The sequence below is a fragment of the Malania oleifera genome, chromosome 8, assembly GCF_029873635.1.
Source record: "Malania oleifera isolate guangnan ecotype guangnan chromosome 8, ASM2987363v1, whole genome shotgun sequence".
Classification (NCBI taxonomy): Eukaryota; Viridiplantae; Streptophyta; class Magnoliopsida; order Santalales; family Ximeniaceae; genus Malania; species Malania oleifera.
In genome coordinates, this window is record NC_080424.1 from 109,079,784 (window position 1) to 109,107,746 (window position 27,963).

The 27,963-nt window shown below is 35.9% G+C and overlaps 1 protein-coding gene across 1 annotated transcript; it reads left to right on the forward strand.

The window, feature by feature from the left end:
* The first annotated feature begins 9,348 nt into the window (after positions 1-9,348).
* Positions 9,349-21,813, forward strand: LOC131162978 (uncharacterized). Its single transcript, XM_058119630.1, has 8 exons — positions 9,349-9,662; positions 9,758-12,194; positions 12,282-12,440; positions 12,534-12,713; positions 15,729-15,923; positions 20,278-20,376; positions 20,464-21,039; positions 21,150-21,813. Exons 2-8 carry the CDS (start codon positions 9,804-9,806, stop codon positions 21,504-21,506), a joined length of 3,957 nt encoding a protein of 1,318 aa, XP_057975613.1. The 5' UTR covers positions 9,349-9,662; positions 9,758-9,803; the 3' UTR covers positions 21,507-21,813.
* Positions 21,814-27,963: the final 6,150 nt, after the last annotated feature.

Genomic DNA, 27,963 nt, shown 5'->3' on the forward strand with positions numbered 1-27,963 from the left:
ACGTTCCCTACCTGCTCAGCGTCCGCTGGAGTAAGAGAGTATACTCTTACCAGAGCTGTATTCGTCTAAGCGGTTCCCTGAGGTATTTGATTGCTCCCTCGGTTCCCACTAAATGCAGGCACATCTCACCTCGGTGCACGACAATCACAAGACATATGGCCTGGCTGGCCACAATTGTAAAAATTACCCCCAAATGACCGGCACTCACCCTCGTGCCACCTGTGGCATCTGGTACAATGACCACTAGTCTGACTCATTTGAGAATCCTGGCGCTCGGTATTCTGACGATAACCCGAGCCCTTGCTCCTCTTCTTCCACGATCCCTGACGAGATCCTGTATGAGAACTAGGAGGTAATTTCCCCTTCCTCGATTCCTGATCCACCTTGTCCTCTTGCATACTAGTCTCAATCACCGTGACTTTATCCACCAACACCGAGAACTCACGGATTTGAAGCATACCCACCAGTCTACGGATATCCTTCCTCAAACCCTTTTCGAACCTCCGAGTCTTCTCGTACTCGCTCGAGATCAAACATGGTGCAAAGCAGAAAACTTATCTGCCTTTGCATCACGTACAGAAGACGGGAAGTATCTGTCAAAGAACACCTCCTTGAAACGGCTCCACGTCATCTCCTCAGGACCACCTCTCTGCTTCTCCAGTAGATTCACCGCAGTCCACCATCAATCCGCCTCCCCAAACAGCTGGAACGTCGCATAGAGGACTTGTTGCCTATCCGTGTAGTGCAGGACTTTCAGAACCCTCTCAGTCTTCTCCATCTAGTCTTCTGCTATCATTGGGTCAAGTCCTCCGGAGAACGTCGGAGGATGCATGCGTGTGAACCTCTCAATGGTGCACCCCGCAGTAGTAGGAGAGCGCTCGCATCTATTCACATTCCGCCCGATCCCCCGTAATACCTGCCTCGTCAAACCTCAAAGCATAGAAGGAGACTCATCACTCACAGTCTCCTCGGAGCCACTTCCCAAGTCATTATCCTTGGACTCCATTATGCAGTACAATAGGAATCTATCAGTATCCCCACAACACATACAGTTAACACAATAATCTACACTAATCGTGTTAACTACTCCATGCCAGGTCTAAGTCTGTCCTATCACACCGACACGAAAGTCATCAAAGATCTGCCATTCTTTTACTGGAATCGTCATCCCAAGAAAAACACGGAATACCGTCGACAAATACCGGTCTAGCAGCCAAACAACCCTCAGCCAACTCTACCCATATCCACTTCCTATACTCTGGTATGTACTCACAACTAAGCCTAACCAAGTCTACAAGATCTAGTAACTTGGTTAGCTCTGATACCAAGCTGTCACGCCCAGAACCCCGAAATGGAACCCAGGGGTGAAAATGTAACTAACCTGTCCCTATATCTGATAAAACATCCAAAGATACATTACAATGGATGAGGGTCCGACCCCGTGGGGTTCCCAGACACCCTAAACACATCCAATCACAATCATATACGCAGCAAAAAAAGGTCATTCTACATCAACATATACAGTACCATACCAGAGTCTATATAAGAGCAAAACATGGCTCTATCAAAAACGTACAAACTGGGTGCCCAACACATCCCAAAATGGCAACCCATCAGAATACAATCCTAGCACTTACCCAAGTGCTAAACGCAGTACACCGGCCACTACGCTCCCTACACCAAGACGCTAGTTCCAGTTACTCGAAGGACCTGTAAAAATGTACGTACAGCAGGGGTGAGACACCTCTCAGTAAGGAAGAACACAAGTTATGTCGGTGTGTGGCATTTGAGTGTTATCTTGATGCAACATACACGCAGTTAAATGCAATCCAGTACTAATCTACACAGTGCATACACGCACACATACACATACACATGATTAGCAATCCAGGTGTCATCACACCCATCGGCTAGAAGCCGGCCCGTGACATACGGTGTTGGCCCGTAGCCAACCAGCAAACACGACGCCACCGGCACATGGCTAGTCCCCAACTCCCATGGCATCGTACCGACGCTAAACTAGTGGATCCACACCCTTCGGCCTGATTTGTCGGAATAGACTCACGCCCTTGGATATAGAGCCGGACACTCTTGCCTACGCGCAGGCGATAAACACATGCCCTCGAATATAGTGCCGGACACTCTCAGTACCTAGAATAATTTTGGAACCGTGTTCCTACTAGCATTTCAACATATCACACCCACATGCATGCTCATATAACCAAACAAACCACACACATTTGGTAATCTAAATCATGGTTTTTCAAACAAATACAGTTCAAACAAGTCAAGGCATGACCATCCCAATAATCCAGTATAAATCAACATTTTCAACAAAACCAAGGATGCAGCCCGTCGCCCCCTTTTTCCCAAAACTATAATAATGAAAAACCCATAGTTTTCCCTGTTAGATCCCCCTAAATGAGTAGCCAAAACACACATAGGATCGTGAACCGCAGTTCCACCGAGTTCGATTTCAAAAATAACCAATATAAACATAGTTCCCTTTACCTTTTCCCCGAATAGCAAATCCCGAACTCAAGATCCCTAAACAGCGAACCGAATTTCAAATCCTACAAATCACAGTACAGAATATGCTCACGAGACAGTTTCCTACAAAACTACCGGATCAGAAATGAAATCCGAGTCTTACCTCAATTTTACGCTGAAACCCAAAAATCTCCGAAACAGGATTTCGATTCGTAGAACTGGTAGAGAATCCTTCCACAATCCTCGTGGTAACTTCAGATTCCCGATTCCAGCAACAATCGGCAAAGAAATCTAGAGAGATAGAGAGTAAGGAGAGTTAGAGAGAGAGAGAGAGAGAGAGAGAGAGAGAGAGAGAGAGAGAGAGAGATTTGAAGTTTCTTAATGAAGAAGTAATGAAATTTGATATTTATAGCCCTTTGACTTGGGCGCCTTCATCGACGAAATGGCACACTCTTCGACGAATCTTTCATTGCTTCCGTCGACGAATCAGTGGCCTCGTCGACGAGTCTGGGATCTCCGATTTTTCCGAGACTCCTCAATTTCTCCTCGTCGATGAGTGTCTGAATTTCGTCGACGAGAAGAACAAATACTTCGTTGACAAAAGCTGTTCAAATACCAATTTTACCCCTCTTTTATTATTTAAACCCACTTATCGCGGTTCAGGTTCTTACAGTAAAATTCATACATATATTTCCTGTAAAATAAGTCAACCTACATTTAACATTTATATGCTGAAAATATACCTTTAATTTCTTACATAATTATCCTGAAAATATCTTTCACTTTCATTAGTTCATTTTCACATATACGTATCTAATAAACAGCCCTAAGCTCGGAAAACGTAATTTAAATGATTGACATTTTTAAACCCATATCGAAACATATGCACGTATATATAACACAATTTATTTTTCATTAAATTCATAAAACATCTGATTTAATATATATTTTTTCCCTTACCTGGTTTATTAAACTATGCCAACAGAGACCCTAAAAAGATGCCTGCGGCACTCACCTGAACCTTAATCCAATAATCCTAGTTCAATTAAATCAATCCTAAATAAAATACTATTTTAATATTTCTTAAGCTCATAAATTCCAAATAAATAATTATACTCTCAAATATAACTAATTTACCTACTTCCCCAAATCTTACTCTCACTTTGGAGTGGGCTTTAGAAAATCCAAATTGAAAATTTACTCACGCCAGAATGATGATGATCACGACTAGGACCCCGTGTTGGTGTCCGATCGTCAATTTAATGGCAGATTTAAGGAAAAATTGAGAAAGTAGGAAAAAATTGTCTTACCCTAGGAATGGTGCTTATGCCACTCCCACGACAAATTCGCTATAGTAGAAATGTCAGTGGCAGAGTTAAGAATTCAACAGTACCTTCCGTTTTCTGATCAATCGAATATCCACTGAGAAATTAAGAAAAGAGAGAGAGAGAGACGGAGGAGTGGTTGACGTTTTAGGGGGGGTGTCGCTGTTCAATTGAAGATTTTCAATTTCATTCCAAGACTTCCTCAGGAAGTCTCTTTATACATATATATTATATATTATAACTTTACTTTTAAATATTATATATGTGACGACCCGCTTATTTTCCACATTTTTTTTATATTATAATAAAATCAACATCATATATTCTAACTCAGCAGACCACAATCCACCCGGACCTGTGGGTACTAGGGATAAATCAGAACACAACATGGAAGCCTAAGCAGTAGGAAACATACAATCATATGTATATCAATACCATATATCACAATATACCAAAGTTACTACAATCACTGTATCTCAGTATATACATCCCAAAAATCATATTTAGGGACATTTCCCCCAAAATCTAACCGTCCATACAAAAACTTACCCTTCACATAGGGCAAATAAACAACTCTAGATCAGCGGGGCTTTTCCCGCTCTCCTATCAGGAGCTCTTGAAAAGTTTATAAGATTTAGGGGTGAGACACCTCTCAGTAAGGAAAATAAACTAATACCAGTGTGTGGCAACATGAGTATATCATGTTATATATATACCATACATAACATATCCAGTAACTATTTGTCAAATCTGGGAAAACATATATATATCAAAACACGGCAGAACATATTGCATTTTCATAAACATATCTCATCTCATATAGTAATAATAACATAAAACATTCCTAGTAGGTTAACTGACTGTTGTGATGTATTACCTCCACATGGCTGGGTTGTGTGACCCGAAGGCAGGACCTGACAATGGTTGACCGACCACTGCCAAGTTAAACATATAGTCTGCAAGTTCGATGGGTCTGCCTGACCTGGTCCGTACACCAGGGGCGATCACACACACTTCTTGATAACCACAATGACTATCCAATCTCACACCAATCCGTACAACGGCGTTAACACAGATATCATGATCACGAAGACCATGGACACATAGCAACGATACCGTGCAAGTGCTAGCCTAGATCAAGCCAACTAGGTTCTGATATCATATAACATATTCTAAAACGGTGATACATGGATATCTCATATCATTAATTTTCACATCAATCATATCATTTTGCATATATATGTGTGTGTGTGTGTGTGATAAAAATCATCGACCCATACGCCGGTGTTACACATTTTATCAAAGCTCGGCCCGTACGCCAGCAACACATAGCACAGCCCATACGCTGGCAAATCACATCATAGCACGGCCTGTACGTCGGCAAACATATTATAGCACAACCCGTACGCTGGCAAATCACATCCACATAGCACGGCCCGTACGCCGGCAAATCATAGTCACATAACACGGCCCGTACGCCGGAAAAACATATAAAAACCTCGGCTCGTACGCCGGTTTTTCCATTATAAAAATTCGTATGATTCACATTCTTAGAAAACAGTATTTCATAACATTCCTACTCATGCCACACAAACAGGTTTTTCACGTATTCAATATACCATCATTTTAGCTATTTTTTCAAATATAAATCATATATATATATATATACATGCATTCTCTCAAAAGAACTAACTTAGTTTATCCCCTTACCCGATTTCTGAAAAGCCCATAAGAAAATTGGCCCGTACCCGCAAGGTTCCTAACTCAACACCTTGAAAATGAAAACTCCTAGTATTAAACTTCAATATTTCCATGCATACATCATTTCTTATAACTACCCTGAGGCCAAATTTGGCTTAAAAAGTCTTACCTCAACTCTGGAATGATTCCCAACTTGCTTTCACCAACGATCCGCTTCGGCAGATTTGGAGAAAACTCCCCCAGGAGCGTCGTGGTGACTTCAAATCGTCGATCCGACATAAATTTGGTCCGGAATCGAAGAGAGAGAGAGAGAGAGAACCGAAGAGGAGAGAGAGAGGGAAAAAATTAGCTTAATTATGAAGATAAACTCGGATTTTTTGATATTTATAGACAGGAGATTTTGTCGATGAGCCACGTCATTCGTCGATGAATCCTTCAATAATTTCATCGATGAAATTCAGTCCTTCGTCGACGAAATTCAGTCGGCTTAAACCCCCCTCTCGGCATTTCTTCGTCGACGAAATTCAGTCTTCGTATGAATTTTCTTAAGGCTTCATCGACGAATCCTCTGTATTCGTCGACAAAGCCTTGATGATTCACTCCCGCTATTCCTTCTATTTTCGGTCTCCATTTCCCTTTCTCTTGATTATTTAAATTTCATTTTTCTTCGGGTCGTTACAATATATATATATATATGTATATATATATTTCTATATACCAATTACATTATTTATCTAATAAACCAATTTAATTATGTTTAATTAATAATTGATTGATTGATTTTATTATTTTTTATTTTATTTTATTTTTCTTTTATACTATTCCTTTTTATTTATTTATTTAAGACATTATAATTGATTAATAATTTTAATTAATTATACTATTTTTTTCCCGAGTTACTACACATAAGATTTGGAACTCTCTAATCATAAGATCTTATATTAATATTAGGATCAATTAAAGTGTTATTGGATCGAGATCATACCAAATCATATCTATAACTTATATAAATCCAAGTAGTAACATTGCACCATGCAATTAATGCAGGGCTGGTTCTTTACAATATAGGACCCTATGCGAAACCTTAATATTTTGTTTAATTTTTATTTCTATTTAAAATTATTTTAAAAAATTTTTGAGATACAAAATCACTAATTAAAGTTTTATTTTCAAGATAACATTGAGACTTGAAAAAGAAAGAATTAAATTACATTTACTTTACTTTTCAAAATACAATTTCATTTACTTTTGAGATAGTAAAAAAGTCAATATATGGGAAGAGATGAAATCATAAATAATGTTAACATTAAAAAAAAATTAGGGACCTCAACTTTTGAGATAGTGGGAAAATCAATGTATGGGAAGAAATGACATTATAAATAATGTTAATATTAAAAAGGAAAAATTGGAAGCCTAAAAAATTTTGGAGCCTTAGGCAAATTGCTCAATGGCCTTATGGTCAGACCGGCCCTGAATTAATGGATTCTAAGTATTAGGTGTAGAAAATAGGAACTTGTAAGTGTTTCTCATAAAAACTTTCTATTAAAAAGTGAGCTTTAAAAATTTTTAATTTAGTTTTACTTTTTAGTAGCGGAAATTGTTCTTATGAACTTAATCTTTGATTTTCATAAATATAAGAGTTTTTATTTTTTAAAAAATAAGGTGAAGATTATGTTTTTTTTTTTTTTTCTTGCTTTCGTGTTTGTTGAGTTTCTCTCCTTTTCCATGGGTTGATTATTTTATTGGTTCTTACTAGTTGGGCATTATGTCTGTGTCTTACATTTTTAAATTTAATATTTTAAAAGGAATAGTGGAAAAGTATAAATACTTTTTAAAAAATAAAAGGGTCTTATTAAATTATTATGTACTCATGATTTGTAAATAATATAATCTTATAATTTTATAAACTCTCTTTACTTTTAATTAATACTAATCCAATGCTTGGTATGGTAGAATGAAACATAATGAAACTAAAATTAAATGAAAACTTATGTGTTAAATGTAAGATTACAAAGATTAATTTCATTCAATTTAATACCATATTTCTAAAGTTAAAATAATCGGTTTATTGATATAAGATTTGAAACTCTCTAATCATAAGATTTTACACTAATGTTAGGATCAATTAGTGTCATTAGATCCACATCATACAAAATCATAGAAAATTATACATGAAACCTCCCATTCAATTTTTTTTTTGATTACATAGGAACTTCAGCCATCAATGAGCCATTCGGACTCCCTGGTGCGGCGCCAAACATACGGATCAGTATCCTTCACCCCTAGGTCTCGCTGATCAGGGTGAAGTCCGAATGCGGACATGACTTCTGTGCATCAGTTGGACGTTTAGCCAACCCGACCCCTGTGACACATCTCTATTACCATCCACGGTCCTCGCTGACTCACAAAGAACTCTCACCATCCACGGTTCCTGTTGGCTCATAGAGCGAACTTTTACTATCCATGGTCCCTACTGATTCACAGAGTAAGCTCTCATAATCCACAAGTACCCTTCATGCATGTGTGTGTAGGGGTGTGCAATCGGTCAGTTAAGCCAATTTGGCTAATTAACTGAATTAATCGAAAAAATTTGGTTTACTATTCATCGTAACTGAATCGGTCGAATTACCCTTCTTACCTGAACTTTACCCGACCGAACCAAATTTTTGATTAATTTAATTAACTAAATTTAACCGAATCAAATTATAATTAATTATGAGGAAAAAAAATATATGACTGAATGCTTTAAATATTTTATTTATATTAAATTATTAATTATATAATAATTATGAAATCCTAATTATAAATTATATAATTTATATTTAATTATTAATTAATTATATAATTCGGTTAAATCGGTTAATCGAAATATAATTTCTTACAAAAATTCCTACTAAAAAAACCTTTAAAATATTTTAATTTATTTTTATTTTTTAGTAGCAGTAAATGTCCAAGTTTATAGTTGGTTTTATAAATGAATGTCTCTATATTTGTAGACACATGCGTGTATTGATGGATTGTTACATTTCGCTAATAATGATTTATTTTTGTTCTCCTCTTACTAAACATTACGTCTGTTCCGTTTAAAAGCATCCCAGTTCCAAAGACGCGTGGGTCCCACAATGACATCCGCGCAACGGAACCGTGAGGCAGCAAAGGACGGAGCCGACGCCCGGGCGGTGTAAAACCTCGTGACGACTGACGGAGGCGGGGCTCCGCCTGGGTCCCACCTAACTCCATGCCTCCGCCTTCTCTTTTTAATTAAGAAAAAATAACAAATATTTAAAAAGATAAGATGTATTTGATATTCAAAAAAGATATAAATATTTCAAAAGAGATGTGAAATTTTAAATTTTAAATTTTAAATAAGATATTATCTGAATCTTTGAGATTTGATGCACTTATAATAAAATATTTTTTAAGTTACAACTACTTGATATTTGTTAAAAATCCCTTAAACTTATATATATATATATATATATATATATATAATTTGAGAAATAAATAAATGAAGCATAATATTGAATAAAATAATAATAAAGAGAAAAATATTTTCAAATTTGGCTAATTAATTTAAGTAATTAATGTGAACGCGAATAATGTTTTTCAAGATTTATTTTTGAATTCCGTAATATTCTAAAAAAAAAGGTAATTTAATTAGTTAAAAAGGAATAAAAAAAATTATATGAAATTTATGTGGATTGTGTAGAGAGTAGAATTTAAAATTAAAAAGAAAAAAGAAAAAGAGTAGAGTTAGTTTAGAAAGATTAATTCATGAAAGAGGATAATAACGATTTTTTGTTTTTAAAATTTAGAAAAAAGATAAAGAGGAGGGGAAGAGTTTAATTTGAGTTTCAATTTCAAAATCATAGTAGGAGACGGAGAGAGCGAAAGAGAGCGATAGATATAAGCAGAGCTTTTCTCTCGCCAGCTGTTCCGCTTCCTCTCTGTATCTCAATCCTCTCCTCTTCCGTCTCCGCTCCATCCCCTCTTTTTCTTCGCATTCCCCTCAACCCTTTTTCCCTCAATTCATTCGTACCAGATTATTGATATTCATGTCAATAATTCGCTGATCCCGCCGAGATCCGGAGACTCGTCACCTGCATTTTGTCTCTGCTCTGCATCTCGACCTGATTGGCCCATACCGTAAGTTGAATCCGATCTATTTTTTATGTTTTTGTTTGCTGCGTGTTGATCTCGTGATTATTGTAGTGTTTTTGAATTGCATCATTGTTTTTTAGTTTCTGTGATCGGTTGAGCATTTGGTAATTTGATCCTCGCGGGCCAATGACTGTGGAGAAAGGCGTTTGTAGCGAGGAATCTGGCGTTTCCAACGTTGGAATTGAGGGGAAGTGTGGGCTGGATATGGGTTCGCAAGAGGATCTGAGCACAGCTGGTGCAGAGTGCAACGGGGTTGCGCATCGCGAGGTTGGAGAGGGGATTAATGGAAGTGGTAAGGATGAAGCCGATGATGATCCCTCTTATGTTTTTGTCAATGGGAACGACGTCGACCCTGTCGCTGGCGATCCCTCCATTGGGAGTGATCTCAATGCAGAGGACGGTGTCGAATTGAACGCTTCGGAATCTAATGTTTGTTCCCAAAATGGGACGATCGAGGTGCGGGGGGGTGATGATTCCAGCGATAGGAATGGGGAAAGCGTTAAGTTGCATGGGGAGGATGAATGCATTGTTGAAAATTCTGAAGTTCTCCCGTCAAAAACTGATCTCGTCCAAGGAGCTGAGTCGAGCGTCGAAAATGGAGAATGCGATCGCCAGGCGTGTGGAAAGGATGATTGCATTGCTGAAGGGGAAAGCGTGGAGAATGATGAAAGCGTTCGCACTGTTGAAGGGTCTGTTATTTTCCCTTCAAAAAGTGAGCTTGCTCTGGATAATTCAAAATCCCACGAACCCGATGGGGAAGAAGTAACGAGGAGTGATCCAATTGCGGAGGAGCAAAATGGAGTGGTGGTTGTGGAGCCTGAACCGGAGCGGCTTGATGGTGTGGTGGAAGTTGAGGAGCAAGTTCAGCTGGAGCCGTCTGCTGAATGTGAATTGTTGCCTGCTGATGATGCAGAGATGAAGTTGGAACAGCAAAATAAGTGTAAGTCAACTGCTGAAACTGAAGAAACTCAGCAATCTGCAATACCTTCTACAAATTCTGCTGAATCTGAGACTGGAGATGATGCAGAGGTGAAGTTTGAGCCGCAAAACAATCTAGAGTCAACGGCAGAAACAGAAGAAAAGCAGCAATCTTCAATTCCTTCTTCAGATTCTGCTGACTCTGAACTTCTTCAGTCTAGTTGTGGGCTGGAGAAAGTTGAGGAGGAAAGCAAATTAGACCCTATTATGGATGTAGGAGAAAACAAGGAAGGTCAGAGTATGGCTAAGGGGAATGCTCAAGCTGATTTGGAACAGGAAGCTCATGTTATAGCTGATGAGGATGTTCATGCTGATCTAGAACAGGAACCTCAAAGAAAGATAAATGAGGGTGTACATGTTGATTCAGATTCCGAAAACAAAGCCATAGAATCTGCCAACAGGATATTTATAGAAGTTAGCACTCCTGGAGACGTGGCCGCGGACTTGGTGCTGAATTCTGTAATGGCTGAGGGTGATGTAAGTCATCTAGGGGCAGAATCTGCAGTTGCCACTGGCCTTGTCTTGGCTGAAAATGGAGATAACTGTCCTACTCATTGCACTGAAGATTGTGTTTCCAAAACTGTAACGATTAATGACTCTGATGGTGGCATTCAAAATGCTTCAGCACTTAATTCATCTTCCGAGAATGGTGAAAGCTTGCTTTTACCTGTACATAGTGTGAGATCAGAAAATGAAGTTGGTAGCTTACCCATCGAAAGTAGTGACAATTTGCATGAAGACAACAATAACAAAATGTTGAAGGAAGTTGGGGAAGAAGCTCCTTTGGTTAATGAAAGTTTTCCAAGTTGCGATGCTGAAACTGTGGGACTTGAAACTGCAGTTGATGGCTCTGTTGAAGATGAGAGCCTTCCAAGCTGCCCTGCTAATGTTGTCAAATCAGACATCATTTTTGGCTCAATGGATTTTGAAGAAAAGGTGCCTACTTTATCATCCGGTGATGCAAACGTGGAGTTCAAATTCTCAAATGGATTCGCTGGATGTGCCAGCAAACAGCCTACTTGTCATAGTGCTAATGTGAAATCAGAACTTGAAGTTGAAAGCACTTCTGCCTTAAGCTGCAGGGATATGCCTAGCAGTGAGATCTCTTCTGCCTTAAGCAGCAGTGGGGATATGCCTAGTGCTGATAATACTCTATCTGAATCCAAGTTTTCAGCAGGTTCTGTTGTAAACAGTGACAGTGCATCAAATACTGTCCCTAATGCTTTAGATGTTGAGAATGAGGAGGATCAGCTCCCTGCAGGAGATAGAGATGATAAACAGATGTGTCAAGAAGCTGAGGGCACTGAAAGGCATCACAGGGATGAAACCGCAACTTCATCCGCAAAAAGTTCCTGTGCTGATGCTTTGGATGGGCACAGTGGAGATGCTGACGCTGGGAAGAGGCCATTCAACTATTTGATCAGGATTCCAAGATATGATGATGAAAAATTCAGAAAACAGATCAACCTTGCTGAGCTACAAGTTGAAGAGAGGACTCAAAGTAGAGATATTATTCGTGGTGAAATCCAAATGAAAAGGGTAAGCAATTTTCACAGTGCTCTTGATGATATTTTTAAGAGTTACTTGTCCATATTTATTTGATTGCTTGTATGCTCCTTCAAATAGGCTGCTTGTAAGGAGTATGCTGAGAAATTTGAAGCAGCCATATCAGAAGAGAAAGCTATACGCGATTCGCTTAAGTCTAAACGCCAGGAAATAGATGCTGTTCAGTCTATGGTCAACAAAGTGAAGAATGCAGTTTCTGTTGATGACATTGATGGAAGGGTAAGTACCCACTTGCCTGATTTCTCAGTTTACGTTTTTTCTTAATTTATTTTTATTTTTATTTATCTTCTTGAATATATTGCTTGCAAACAGATACGCAATATGGAACATGCAATAGAACATGAGTCCCTGCAGTTGACAGTAGAAAAGCATTACCTTCGAGAAATTAAACAATTGAAGCATGTTCGTGAACAGCTCTCTTATAACATGGGTAAACAGGATGAATTGAAGGAGGCCATGGACCAAAGAGATCAATTTGATGAGCGTTCAAAGGTACTAAGATGTGGTTCCTGTCATTTATTCTTTATTTATTTTAACTATGTCACCAGTATGATCTTTTATATTGAATTTGAGATTGAAATTGCAGTGGGATCTCCGATTTTATGTACCAAGAACCGCCAAACTGACACTATAAAAACACGTGCAAAACTTTTAACGATATGCAGGGTTTTTTTTTTTTTTTGTAAATTACATAAAGATTAGGTAAAGATTATAGATATGTGTATGTTGAGACCTGCAATTCTAAAATGAAATGCATATATCTTCTTTATTAGCATTTTTTGGCATTCTTAAGATCATTCTACTAAATTACATCACATTTGAATATAAATAATGTCATGCAGATCAATGGTTGAATCAAAATGTTGAAAGAAGCTCCTTTTACAAAAAATAATTGGGATATCTAATTAGAAAACAAACTCACTTTAGAGGTCATCGTTGTTCAACTTATTACCATTCAAGGTCTTAAATTTCGATTTTGACTCAAATTTTGAAGCTCCAAAAGTAGGGAAATTTCAATGGAAATTTCGATTTCGATTTCAATTTCGATTTGAAAAAATAACGGAAACTAGTAGTAAAGCATGAAATTCTTTGTGAAACTTTAGAAATGGTTAACAAACATAAAAATATAAGTTTTAAGACTAATATATTACAAATTAAATACATCTATGTTTTGTATGAGGTGCAAAAGTTGTAAAATAGTACGTGTATCAAACATGTTTGTAAAATATTGTACATTAAACATATTCAGTTAATGCAAATGAAATTCATAAATCATTTAAATATTATTTATTATACAAATATTGATAATTTAGGCATGAATGGTTTAATAAAATATTACTATAAATTTATTTTTTCATATAATTTCAAAAGCATTTGTGATAACCTTTTGTTTCAATAAAATAAATTAAAAGAGAAATTTCTCTTCACTCTCGAGGTTTTGATAAATTTCGACAAATTTTGCTAAAATTTAGAGGTTTCGATAAATTTTGGATGATTCGTTGAGATTTTGACGGAAATTGACTGCCATTTCGATTTCAAAGGTGATGGAAATTTCGACAATTTCGTGGAAATTTAAGACCATGTACCATTTGCCTCTCCTTGGTTAAGGAAGAGGAAGATGATTTTAAGCCTTTTTCTCATTTGTCAATTCTAAGTTTAAGCCTTTAACTTGGTTTTTATTAAATAGCTTACTAAAATAATTTTGCTTTCTTCTACTTGTGTAGTTAAACTTTCTCTTGGCATAACTTTACAGTCCTTGCATGATAAATGATCTACCTCCTAGTTAGGAAAAAAATTATTTGACTTTTATTTTGTCCACTCTTGAAAGTTATTAAGTTTTCTTCTTTATTCTTAAAGCAAGTATTCATTGTAATAAGATCATATGACATGGCAAAGTCTAAAGATCATATCCCCAAACTCATTTTCATCTTCATATCCATGCCCTTCATGTATCTTCTCGTAACCTTTAGTATCCTTTCCAAGGTGTTCATTTAGATAAACTCGTATGAATATCCCTTGTATAATACTATCTATATCTTCCCAAAATTGACTTTTAAGGTTATCTACTAAGCTTATCTGAGCAGCAAGCTCTAATGACATTTATTAATGCTTGGGCTAAAACCATCTTGATTTTATGATTCTACCTCCTACTCTTTTGACATCTACAATACTATCTTTTAAGTCTTTCTCTACAATGATTCATATTCCATTCTTATGTTTTTCTTTTCTAGTATACCTAAATTTGGGTATCTACAATGTAGGGCAAATAGTGCACCGCTAAGGACTAAGGAGGAGTGAGTTAGTTACTGTAAAGGATAGCAAAATGGGTAGGGGTAGACCTAAAATAACTTGGAATGAGATACTGAATGAGGATTTAAAAGCCTTGAAATAGTTAGAGAAAAGTGTCGTTGATTGTATAAATTGGTGGAAAAGGATTCATGTAATTGACCCTACCTAGGGGGGGCTTAAGGCTTGGTTTTTTGTTGTTGTTGTTGCATCTACTTGTAAACCATATTTGATTATATCCAAAACAACCAACAAAAATATAAACAAGTAAAGGTGTAAGTACAGACACAGAAAGACACACGTGTGTGCATACACGCATGATTTTATTTAGATCAGTATATTATTTTTCCTGCTAGAAACAAAGATGTGCATTGCATCTCTACTGCCTTAAAAAAGATAAAATTACTGCTTCATGAGTATAAAATTTTGAAAATACAACCAACAGAAACCATGAGTCTAATCTGATGGAGATATTATTTCCATCATGAACATATACTTAAAAAGTATCTCAAAATTCAAAACTTTGCATGCTTTTTTAGAATTTCAAACCTTTGATGTTAGTAATTCAAGCTACCTGATGAAAGTCTTAAAAGAAAGCCAAGAAAACCATAACATCATGAACCTCCACTTCAAAAAATTATGCTCGTTATGAAATTTATACCTTTCATCCTTTCCTGTAAAGGACAGTATTTATTTTCTCAGCTAATATTGGTAGCGGTGAGCTACTTTAAAGATATTTTTATTCATTATTGATGCTAATCACTGAATCACTCAAACATAAAGTTTTCCTTTTCCTCTTCTTCATCACCTCCCCTTGGTAATCAGAACCAACTAAAGAACTCTAGACAAAACCCAACAGTATGATGCTCAGATGCTGTAATTTGCATTCTTGTTTTATCTTCGTTGTTCTATTTGAGAGTCATTTTATGGTTACTCAAATTAATTGCTAATTACTTATTTCCAATTGTTAGTGATCCTTACAGCAATCTGGAGTAACAATGCTTATGCAATTAGAACTGTTATGGAATGAGCTTTGCCACTATTTATCCAGATAATTGTTGAAGCAGATATTGTAGTTTTAGTAGGAAAGGGAATAACTAATTGTTATTGTAATTTTAGGAGGAAAGGGAAGCAGATAATTGACTTTTGTACTTACATAAAAACCTCAAGACACTAAATTACATGTGTTTCTCATTGCTGATCTTTTTTCATCATATGCAGTTTCTAAGGAAGGAAGCAGATTCCCTCAAGGACAGAGTGTCAAAGGCTGAAGTGATTACCAAAGCTGCCAAAAAGATATATTTTGATGAAAAAGGAAAGCTAAGTGAATTGCAGGCGCAGTTTAAAATTGCTGATGATATTCGTCAGCAGGCCTATGCTAATTTACGAAGCATGAAAAAAGAATTTAATGAGAAGGTATGTTAATTATTGCTAGGAAATACTACTGCCTTCTTTATCTGTTGAAATTTTTAGTTCAAATTGATTTGTTCAGTTTGGCTTGCACATGGTTTTTATTAGCCTAGAGAAAGTCTATGATAAAGTATGTAGGGAAGTTCTGTTTTTGATGTTATTAAGGATATGTATGATAGAGCAATGATTAGTGTTAGGATTAGATGGGGAGTTGGATAATTTCCAAACAGGAGGAATATTGGAGAGAAGTTTTATAATTTATAGGTTTTAAAATAAGTAGAAACAATATAGAGTATATTAAATGTAATTTTAGTTGTATTAGGAAAAAGATTAAACTTGATTGTCAAGAAATTAATAGAACTAGTAGACTTTAATACCTTGGATATATTGTGCAAGGTGAAGAAGAAATTGAAGAACAAGTAATACATAAAGTTAAAGCGAGTTGGAAAATGGAGAAGTGCTTCGGTTGTGTTGTGTGATTAAAGAATACCCTTAAAATTAAAATGGAAGTTGTAAATAATGGCTATAAGACCAGCTATGTTATATGGATGGCAACTAAGAAAAAGCATATCCAAAAATTAAAAGTTTCTGAATTTAGAATGCTATGGTGGATGAGTTGTATAATGCTAAAAAAAATATTAAGGAATAAACAAATTTGCAGTAAATAAGACATAACACTCATAAAAGATAAAAGGGGGGGGACTAAGATGGTTGAGGCACCTAGGTACTTGTTACGTAGGTCAAACGATACACCGATGAGTAGTAAGCTAGTTAATGTTGGTGGCAGTAAAAGAGGTAGGCTATAGACCATAGTTATTAGAATCTTACAATTCACTTCCAAATCCATATCAATTCCATTCCTAATCTATTCGAATCTTATTAGAGGATTAAAACACAATCCAATTTCAGATTCAATTAGACCCAGTTTGTTTAAAACTCCAAAAGAAGCTTTCTGGATTGCTTTCTTGTTTTTACATGATTGCCTTCTATTTCTTCATTATGTTGGTTCTATGTTGAAAATGAGGAAAAAACAAAACAGTAGGTCTCATGTTGCCTCACAAAACCATTCTTCACACTTCTTGGAGTAGAGTGTTTTGCCATTGATAAGAAAGGGAATTTTTTCCCTTTTTAAATAGAGAAAGCACATGCATGAAATATGATTTTTTAATTAATTTTTTTTTACTCCTTTTCTTTTTATTTTTTAGAGAAAGCAAAGACATGAAATATGATTTTTTTATGGATACATTTTAATTGTATTTTGCCATTTTGCACAAGTACAACATCAAGGATCTGCAGCCATGGGAAAATGTAGAAGAGATACAGGGGAAGGAGGAGGAGACACAAGTGGGAATCACACTTTGACTTCTCAATTCAAATTCATCAACAAACTTACACTTTTCACACACTATTTGTAAGAAAGCCTAAAATAAATGAAATTACACATATACCCCAAAAGATTTATGAAATTAGAAACAAACCCCTAAAATAAACAAATATTACCAACAAGCCCCCAAATACATATAATCCTATGCTAATTAAATTAAACATATGTAATAAACTAATTAATGAAACGCAGCAACCCTTGTCCAATTCTTCTCCATTAATCTCCAACAAGGATCAACCCATGGTTTGGCTTCTTGTCCTAGATCCAATCTCCACAGTTAGAAAATTTTGGCCTTGAATTTTGAAATTTCAAGAGGATCAGAAGTAAGAAGCAAACTTGGACTCTTTGGAAGTTGGTTCTTGAGTGATGCGAGAAATCACGTTCCATTGACAGCACCGTAGATTTGAACTGAGAATTGGCAATCACTGAATGCAAGGAATGAAAAACTCAGCAATAGAAATGCTTGAGAGGCTTTGGATGTCTTCAAACAACATGCATTTCCTTGTTTATAGTGTCTTGAAGTTGAGTAGTTCTGCCAGATTCTTTGTCTTGTTTAGTTGGTAGAGCAGGCTCCAAAATGATCTTCTTACCATTGTAGTGAAGACATATGCGTTCTTATATCCTTGACTCACAACCAAATCATCGAACCAAGGAGAACCAAGGACTACATGGCTAATATTCATGGGTATGATATCAACCAAACTTTAGCAAAATATTCACCCATTTGGATAGTTCATTTCTAGTAACAACATTCATAGGGCATCTTCCATCAATTTCTAGTGTTTCATGTTGGATTATCATGCTTGCAATATATCGTGTCTGCAACCATATAGCATGCTGCAGACCAAAATATCATGAAGAAAACACAAGTTATTGTGGCTGCAATTTCTCATTGGACTTGAAAATACAAAACAAACTGGGAAGGTTTCTCACGTGAGTCACTGGCACGTTTGGCGTGTGAGCCTCTGGCAATGAGATTTCAGGAGAACATTATTGGTGTGTGTGTGTTGGGGGGGGGGGGGGGGTTTACAATGGTGATGGTGGTATCATGAGTAAAACACAGGAAGTTAGGGATTGTGGAAGACTGACGGTTGGGAAATCTTTTGCCAGCACATGGGACCACAAGCGTGGTTGGATGATGATGAAACTTTGTAGGTATGATTTTCAATAGTTTCTGTTTTTGATTGTGTGGGTGGTGGTGTGGAATTCTACCAGAAAAACATCATTCAAAATAGAAGTGGCACAATTAAAATTTCGGCTAGAAGCTGCAGTTTTTTTTCTCCCGAAATATAGGATTGGTAATTGATGAAGGACATAAAAAATTTAGAGGGAGAAGAGGATATTAGGGAGCAGGGGATTTGGGACAGAACAGGATATCAGAACAGAGAAAGAAGGAAGAAGAAGAGGAGAAAGGGGGAAATGGGAGATTGAAGTGGAAGAACTGAGATTGATATTGGGCACCGAAGAATGCAGGACAGCATCAAGGATCTGCAGCCGTGGGGGAATGTAGGAGTGATAGAGAGGAAGAAGAAGAAGAAGAGGAGGGAAGAGAGGAGAGAGGAAATACAAGGGGGAATCACACTTTTGACTTCTTAATTCAAATTCCTAATCCTATTACTAACTTTTGTACACTATTTATAAGAAAGCCTAAAATACAAGAAATTACATTTGTTCCCCTAAAGATACATGAAATTAGAAACAAACCACTAAAATGCACAAACATTACAAACAAGCCCCCAAATACACATAATCCTATACTAATTAAACTAAACACACATGCTAAACTAATGAATTAAACACAACCCTTTCCAATTCTTCTCTATTAATCTCCAACAAGGGTCAAGCCATGGTTTGGCATCTTGTCCTACATCATATGTGCATTGCATTGGGAATCAATTTTGGAAAATTGTATCGAATCTTACGATTCTTTTTGATTCTCGATTCTCATTTCCTGATTGGAAACTTGATTCACAATTTGAATCTCAATTCGAACAACTTGGAATCAGATGTCAGTAAGGAAGAGCCCTCATCTTGTTAGAAGATATTGTCTAAGATTGTATAAATTGGCGGAAAAAGATCCATGTAGCTGGCCCCACCTTGTGGGACTAAAGCTTGGCTATTGTTATTGTTGTTGTTATGATCATAACTCTTATAAGAGGACTATAAAATTAAGTAATTGTTATTATGTATAGAATAACTCTTATAGGAGGATTATAAAATTAAGCAATTGTTACTGACAGATAAATGATCATAGATTGTGCAGAATGATAGAAATGTAGAATAAAGTTTTATATGTCAATTCAACAAGTTGAGATCAGGCTTTGTTGATTTGAATTCACTATCCTGGTTTACTGTTTAACACCCACTCAAGACATATTTTGATGAGTGTTTTATCTCATTGATGTTGTAAAGCTAATCTATATTTCCATGATGATGCTTATTAAATTGATTATATAATTTATATTTGTCCAGTTTCTACATCTTGAACTTTGAACTTCTTGATTGTGGGAACCACATGGTTTCTTGCATTGGAAATGCAGTTGATGGTTGTTTTAACTTTTATTTAGTTAATAGTACTGAGGGATTTGTTTGTTTAAGCTTTCTGTAATGTTGCCTATTTACGCCTTTTTCCTATGTTCTCAGAATGGAATTTGAACCATCTGTATTTAAAATATATGTTAAAAAATTATATAGTGGTTTCTTGCATTGTGGCACATGTTTATAATCGTGCCTTAAAAATTTCAATCCGTATCTGTCGTTCTTTTTACCTTTTAGCTTGCCTTGATTCCCACAGTTTGAGTTCTTAACTCTTTTCAAGCTTTTGAATGCAAGCTGGATCTGCAACTGGCTTGTGCTTTTGTTTCTAATACGTTGTCTTTTTGAGATTAATTCAGGCTTTAAATGCAGTATAACAAACTAAGAAAAAGAAACAAACTGAAACTTAGGGTTTTAAACTTTGATTCCTTGAACCTGCAGAATAAATATTTTTGGATGTATAGAGATGATGCGGAGAAAGCCAGAAAATATGCATCAGATAAAAACAAAGACAAGCTTCATCATCTTTGTGTGAACCAGGTGAGTTTGTGCATTCGTTCTGTTGCCTTTGGTTAATACTCCCCACCATGTAATTACATGTTAATCTACTGCTTAACAATTGTTTAGGTGGAGAGGATAATGGATCTTTGGAACAACAATGATGATTTTCGAAGGGAATACATTAGGTGCAACACAAGGAGCACCCTGAGGAGACTGAAGACATTAGATGGGCGCTCACTTGGACCTGATGAAGAGCTGCCAGTACCAGCCACTGTCCTTAGTGAAAAAGTGGATAACCGTCCTCCTACTCCTCCTCTGGCCAAAGCTTCCACTGTGGATGAAGAAAAAGAAGTTGTACGTGTGGAGGTTGAGAAAGCAGATGGCCCAGCAACAAGTAAAGCAGCAAAAATTAAAAAGCATGCAAGACCTGCTCTTTTGCATAATGGCTCAGCAACCATATCTGGCAGGAATGAAGGTGTAGAGGATGATGAGGAGCCTAAGCAATCAAAGGAGGAAGCAGAATCAGCTAGGAAGGAGGAAGAATTGAGGAAAAAAGAGGCAGCGGCCAAGTTAAGGGAGCAACGTCAGTTGGAGGAGCTGGCCAAGGCTAAGGAGGCACAGGAGAGGAAAAAACGAAATGCTGAGAAGGCTCAAGCCAAGGCTGAGTTAAGAGCACAGAAGGAAGCTGACCAGAAGGAGAAGGCAAGTCTAATTTATCCTATTCCATGAAACCTTTTTTAGTAGTACCCTGCAGTTATATGGTTACCCTCCCATATAGTAACATTTTTGCTTTGTCCTGTGAAATTTTTCAGGAAAGGGAAAAGAGGGCGAGGAAGAAAGAAAGGAAGAAGGCAGCAGCAGAAGGGGCTACAAATGGTAGCATTGGAGGAGAATCTGCAGCAAATTCGCATACCCAAATTGAAACTACCAAGGAGCATGATAGTAAAGAGAAGTCTGTGGCGGTGACAAAGAGGCCTCAAAAACCGACAAAGTTCACAAAGCCAACCAAGACAAAATCTATCCCGTTGCCTCTTCGTAACAGGGGTAAGAGAAGGATGCAGCAATGGATGTGGATCGCTGCTATAGTTCTCCTGGTTATTCTGGCCATATTTGTTGTGCTAGAGAGCAACTTCTCATTTCCCTTGTGGCTGCAAAGGTTTGGCTCTTGAACTTATCTGCCTGTTTACTGGGCAATCAACAAGGGTTGAGGTTTGGTGGTATTTTACCATACACAGTATAAATTTATATACATTTTATATATAAAATAGGCAATTCTTTGTGATCTACCCAGGGTTTATTCCCTAGTTGGTTTTCGGTCAGTTTTAAGTGGCTTCTCCCCTCACACAAACCATTGATAGATTGTTTTTTTTGTTTTTGTTTTTGTTTTTTTATCCATTTTGTGCTATAAGAACAAGAGCAGAACACACTTGAAATTGCTTCCATCCAGTATTATAATAAATACGATGATTCCTGGCACTATTTATCGCCCTGCTGTTTGTATGTGTCTGTATACTCGAGCATCCATGGCCCAACACGGCATGTATGGCATGATTTGGTTGTGTGATGAAGTGCAAGTACTTTTATTGCCATCACCAAGTTAGTTGGGTGGAATATGGCAAAGACAAACCATATAAAAATTCTTGGTTTTGGAACCTGGAATTCTTAGTGAATGTTAGCATTACACTGATACAACTCATTTTATTTTGTTTTTTATTCTTGCAGATATTGGTGAATGTTTTTACCTTCATACGAGTATGAGCCTAGCATGCGGTTAGCTTATGCCAAAATCCTGTTGTTTCTCGTGTTTGAAATTAACCTTATGCCTGCATATCTCTCTATAGTTGAACTTTAGTTTTATTATATTAACTTGTTCTTTTATATTCCTATTTAGTGAATTCTTTCCTTTTCTTCTTCTTCTTTTACCTTTCTTTTAAGGGAAAAAAAAATCCTTTGAAGTAAATAATCGGAAGTCTAATTTACTTTGCCTTGTTGAAATATTTTCAAATGTTAAAAGAGACCATGTGGCACCATAAGGGTATATTCCAAACCCACCCCCCACCCCCCCAAAAAAAAAAAAAGACATCTACTGAAACTGAAACTGAAACAGATGCATATCCATATTTAAGGTAATCGTGATGATACAATTTGTAGGAGCATTTCCTGTTCTTCATATTTAAATATGTGCAATGCTATCTAGACGGTTTAGTTCATTGTTTGGGTTTTTTGGTTAGAGCTCACTGGCAATGGTAATTTGCCCCTTTTGGACCCTAATGAAAAGGTAAATCTGCATTTGCACTGCTGCCGGTTCACCAATAGTGACCATGGCTTAAGTAGCTCCAAGGATTCTTTTGTTGATGAAAGGTTCAAACCAATAGGTTGACAAACTTCAGTTCTTCATAACATGTGTTAAAACTTTATACGGTTGCTATAGAGTACATTGCATTGGAACCATTTTTGCACAATTTGAAAAGATTGAAATATGTGCAGTTCAGGTTGTATAATCAGGATGGGCCTTCATTCATGTTGAACTGTTGTTTACTTTCCATTTCTCTCTCTTGTACACCGATATTAAGGTGGATAATCTGCATATAAGCAGATATTGGCTTCTGGGGCTTGATGAATTTGTCTGGTCATCCATTGTGTATTCAATGCTCAACTGCTCATGGCTGATACTAACATGGGTGATTTAATTCATTAAAAAGGGGAAAAAGAACACTGCTTAGAGTTATGTTTACTTTTATTCTGTTGTACAAATTTATGTGTAGCGGAAAACTGATCGGATCGTGCAGTGCAGCAACCAATGATGAAAAATATAGAAACACAATCACTCACAAATAATAAAGGAAAGCAAATAAGTAATGACACAAGAATTTACGTGATTCAATAATGTGCCTACGTCCATAACAGCAAGCGACTGAATTTTACTATCAATCATAAAACCAAGGTTAGTGCATTGTTTATATGCTAACCCTATACGTACAAAGGGATTAGGAAGTTTTCTAAATACCCCTGTATCAATCACCAGAGGTTATGTCTCTGAATTCTCAACCTATTGATCTTTCCAATTCAAAATCAGTGTCGAACAAGATCGACAATAGTTTTAGCAAACCATTGACGGTTTCTTACTAAGACTGAAAATCGCCAATGATTTCAGACAAAATGTTGACGGTTTCTTTTCAAGGCTAAACTGTCGATGTAATCGTCGACTGTTTCTTCCTACAGTCTAGCTTTCTTATTTTTCCTCACCATGCTTTTTTTGTGCATGTGTTCCACTCATTATGAGCCACATATTCCCTCATATTCCGATTTCATTCTTTTGGTTTGCTTTAGATTTGCATTGTGATTGTAGAATTAGAAGTGCCTTGTGTTTTGTTTGCTCCTTTTATTCTTCCTGCAAGAGGCTGCTGTCCTTTCTTTAGCATTTCAACTACCTCATCAATGACAGGGAGAAAAGAAGAGTGAAGAACAGTCCTCCTGCCTCCATTGGAAATAGACTAATTGGAATGGCAGATGCATTTCCTATGAGTTGTGCACTTCTTTTTCCAAAAGAAAGCCGCGGTCTCTTTTTTTTGTTTTTTTAACCAAAACTTGGACTAACCTCCTGTCGTCGCCCGCTAACATTTCAAACCAGTCAAAACCCGGGAAAGGCAGCCAAAACTGGGTCGGTTTGACCCGTTTGCTTATAACTTTTGTTAAAAAAAATTATTTCCATTAAAAAATATATGAAATACATACGCAATGTGTATTTTACTTTAAATAAATATTTGTGATGATTTTATATAAAATATAATCAAAATGATGAATTGGTAGTTAAACTCAATCAAGTCGATCGATTGAACTGGTGAAACGGGCGGGCTAAATCCATGAACCCATCAATGGCCTCAGTGGGTTAAGGTGGACAACAAATATAGAGGGACTAATTAAGGAGATTGCACTGCATATGTAAGGATGTGTTCGAGCCGGGTCAAGTCCATATAGTAAAATACTTGAACTTGAATCAACTAAAAAAGGTTGAGCTTAAAATTTGACTTGAATTTGATTTCATAATTATTAAATTCAACTCAATTATAAATTATAAATTAAAAAATTTGATTTTGTTCGAAACTTAACCCAAGTACTCGCTAAAATATTCGAGTAGCTCGAGCTTGACTCGGCTAGACGCTATGACTCAAACTCGAATAAAATTAAGTCAAATGGAATTAGAAAAGGAACCATCGGTACCATACGTGTATGAGTTGACATATCAGACTGTCGACGAAAGAGGAAGAAATCGTAGAAAATTTTGAAAAGGAAGATTGAATGTGTGGTTGAGAGCTTTTGGTTAGAGTCGGTGGGAGGACAGCGGACAGCCTTGATGCGCATTTCAACCTCGACCTTAGCTGCTCTTCTACATGAAATCCTGACCATCCATTTCATGCAAACGATATAATCTAGTACTCTGCTCAATGCCGATGGCCAAGTTGGGATATCATGGTGGGGGCATTATCGTAAATATTGCGATAATAAAGACATGCTAAGCTAATCTGATGATATGATTATCTAAATGTCAATGTTTTGATGTTGGATTAGGTCAGTCGGTCTGATTTGTCAATCCGAAAATGAAAATAGCACCGAATGCGTCGTTTAAAAATCAGATGTGACCCAAAAAAATGCTTCACTAAACAGATAACAATTGGTCAAAGCTTAATTGAAGAAAAAAGCTTTTATATAAATGGAATAGGTTTGGCCAATTATGTCATTATGATGTAATTATATTAGATTGTCAAAGGCATTGAGACTATTCAAGATTTAGAAGTGGAGTTCCTGAATTTTCTAGTAAAATAATTGAGAGTCATTTGCTGCATTTGAATGGGCAAATCCATTTAAAATATTTTGCCCAAAACATAATTTTTCTCTTTAAATTTTTATGGACAAGTTGCTTTTGCATAGATGCACTTAACTAAAGATTGATGGTGATTATTTGATCAAAATCTCAGTAAAGTGGTTTTTTGTTAGGTTATTTGGTTAAAGTCTGCATCGATGAATCTTTTTGGTTATAAATTTTTTTTTTCCTTTTATTGGTTATAGTGTGGATTTTTATTTTTTTTTATGTTGTGTAATTATTTTAAGGGAAATATAAATAAAGACATTTAAAAAAAAAAGTGTATGTATGATTGGATGTGTACACATGTTAAAAGTGAATCTTGTACATTTTCTTTTGCAAAAATTGTAACAATAACTTACAACTGATTTATTTAAGAAAAATATGAATTGAATCTACAAATTCCTTTGCAAAATGAATTTAGAAACCTTCCTCTATCTACAATAAGCTTAAATTACAAATATCTTTTTATTTTATTCTCTTCTATTTATCATAGATATTATATATTGTTACCAACTTAATAACATGAAGATTGAATTTCATCTTCATATATAAGGATCCGTTTAATTTCTTTATTGGGCTTTGTATAAGGTGTCAATTCATTTTTTTTTTTTAATTTTAAAATTTTAAATTTGAAAAAAGGTAAGAAAGAATAAAAAAAGAAAATTAACTATGGTTGGTTTAAATAATTGAAATTTAAAATTAAATAAATAATTCATTAGTGTGTAATGCATGTGGAGTAATTAGTGTTACTAATAATGTATATGTTCTAAGCATCTATTCTACTCTATTCTCCTGCGTACGGAATAGTTATATTTTGTATGTTGAAATTAACAGAGTGGGGCCCATTAGAAGAATTTCTGGGGCCCTTTGAAGTGTTGGGTCATGGGTGTCGTTGAGGGTGTGGCCTTGGCGGGCCTCTAGCTGAGACTCGAATCAGCCCAGATCATCTGAACTTGGAAGGTAGAACAGGCCCAAAAGCAAAGTGGGCCTGGGCCGGGAGCAAGTGGATGAGGGAAAGGGCAATGAGCCGTACGAGGCGGGAGAAGATGTGATGGTGATGGGACACTGATCTATGTCTCGTGGAGTACGTGGCTTTGTACGGCCCCCCAGTTTCTTAGAAGAAGTGGTCAGATTACAGCTGTAGTGAGTGAGAGAGTGTACAGAGAGAGAAAGTCTTTTTGCTTTTTGGGATTCGGATTGAGGATGAGGGAGTTTCGTGGCAAATGCCAATCATTAGATTAGGGAGCGTTTGGCTGGGTCGAAATTGATTTTCCAACTATTGGCCTTTTTAGTTCGGTTTTCGTTGCTGGTCGGTTTTGTATTTTGAGAGACCTTTAATCTTTTTTTATATGTAATTTTTAAATATTTATCTTATAATCATGGTATTCCTCTGTAAAAAATAAAGATATATCAATAAATAATTAAAAATATCGTCCTCCTTTAGTTGAAAAAAAAAAAAAAAGGCTCGGGCATTTTTTCGTTTTCAAATTTATTTATTTATTTATTTCCTTCAACAATCTTTGGTGTTGAGGTTCTTTTTCTTAGGGTCACTTAATTCATAAGACCGAACAATTTTTTTTTTAAATTCACTTTTTTTTTTAATGAATAAGTATAATGTCATTTAAAAAATTCAAAATTTTTAGAAAATAAAAATTATAAGAAAAAAAACAAAATTACTCATCTTTATTAGTTGCTACCGCAACTATTATTAATATCTCCTAAGAGGCATTTTAATAATCAGAACTTGAGATATCTGTATTGAAGGTGTCGAGTTATATATTTAAACTCTTCTTTTATGGCATTGTTCTTTTTATTTTGAAAATTAATAGCACATCATTATTTTACAAAAAAAGAAGAATGAACACGAGCAGGGCCGGCTCTTTACAATATGGGGTCCTAGGTGAGACTTAATCAGGGACCCTTAATATTTTGTTTAATATTTTTTTTTCTTTCTTTTTTTTCATATCCGGATTCATATTTTCTCGTTGATATAATTAAATTTCAAAATTAACACTAACTATAAATTAACAAATTATGTAAACAAATAAAAAATAAATTTAATAAATCTATAAAAATAATAGATTGAAATAATATAGCCTGATTATTATTATTGCAAATCGATCGGCGAGCGAGACTTTAGAGATATCGGATTCTTGCCGGATACAACGCTCTAACCTCAAAACTTCCAAAATCAAAAAAAAAAAAAAATTCAAAGTGAAAATAATAGAAAAATAATGTACAAACATTTAAATCAAAATTAGGGTTGATAAAAATTACAGAAAATCGGAGACCTGAAGATGATGAACACAAGAGTTGGAGCAAAAATCATAGAGAGACCGAGAGATGAGAGTGAGAGAGTGAGAGAGATGAAAATATTTTTTTAAAGAGGTCAAGAGAAAGAGATGAGAGTAATAGACAGATAGAAATATAATAAAGTTGTTAGTTGAGAAGTTAATGAGACTTGAAAAAAAAAAATTTAATTGCATTTATTTTATATTTTAAAATACAATTTCATTTATTTATTAGTTGGGAAGTCAATGTATGAGAAGAGGGTATAATAAATAATGTTAACATTATTTAATTAAAAAAAAATTGGGACCCAAAAAATATATTATTATATTAAAAAAATTTTGAGGCCCCGAAAATAGTTAGCTGTAATGACCTGAAAAATAATGGTATTTAAATAATAAAAGAGAGGAAAGTGAAAAATTTTAAAGGGGGATAGCGGACTTCGTCGACGAGGGTGCGTCTCGTCGATGAGA

Bases quoted from the DNA above. Each gene is read 5' to 3' on its own strand.
- LOC131162978 (XM_058119630.1), top strand. From the start codon at position 9,804: ATGACTGTGGAGAAAGGCGTTTGTAGCGAGGAATCTGGCGTTTCCAAC. The intron at 12,441-12,533 runs GTAAGTACCCAC...GCTTGCAAACAG, and splicing joins TTGATGACATTGATGGAAGG to ATACGCAATATGGAACATGC. The intron at 21,040-21,149 runs GCAAGTCTAATT...GAAATTTTTCAG, and splicing joins AAGCTGACCAGAAGGAGAAG to GAAAGGGAAAAGAGGGCGAG.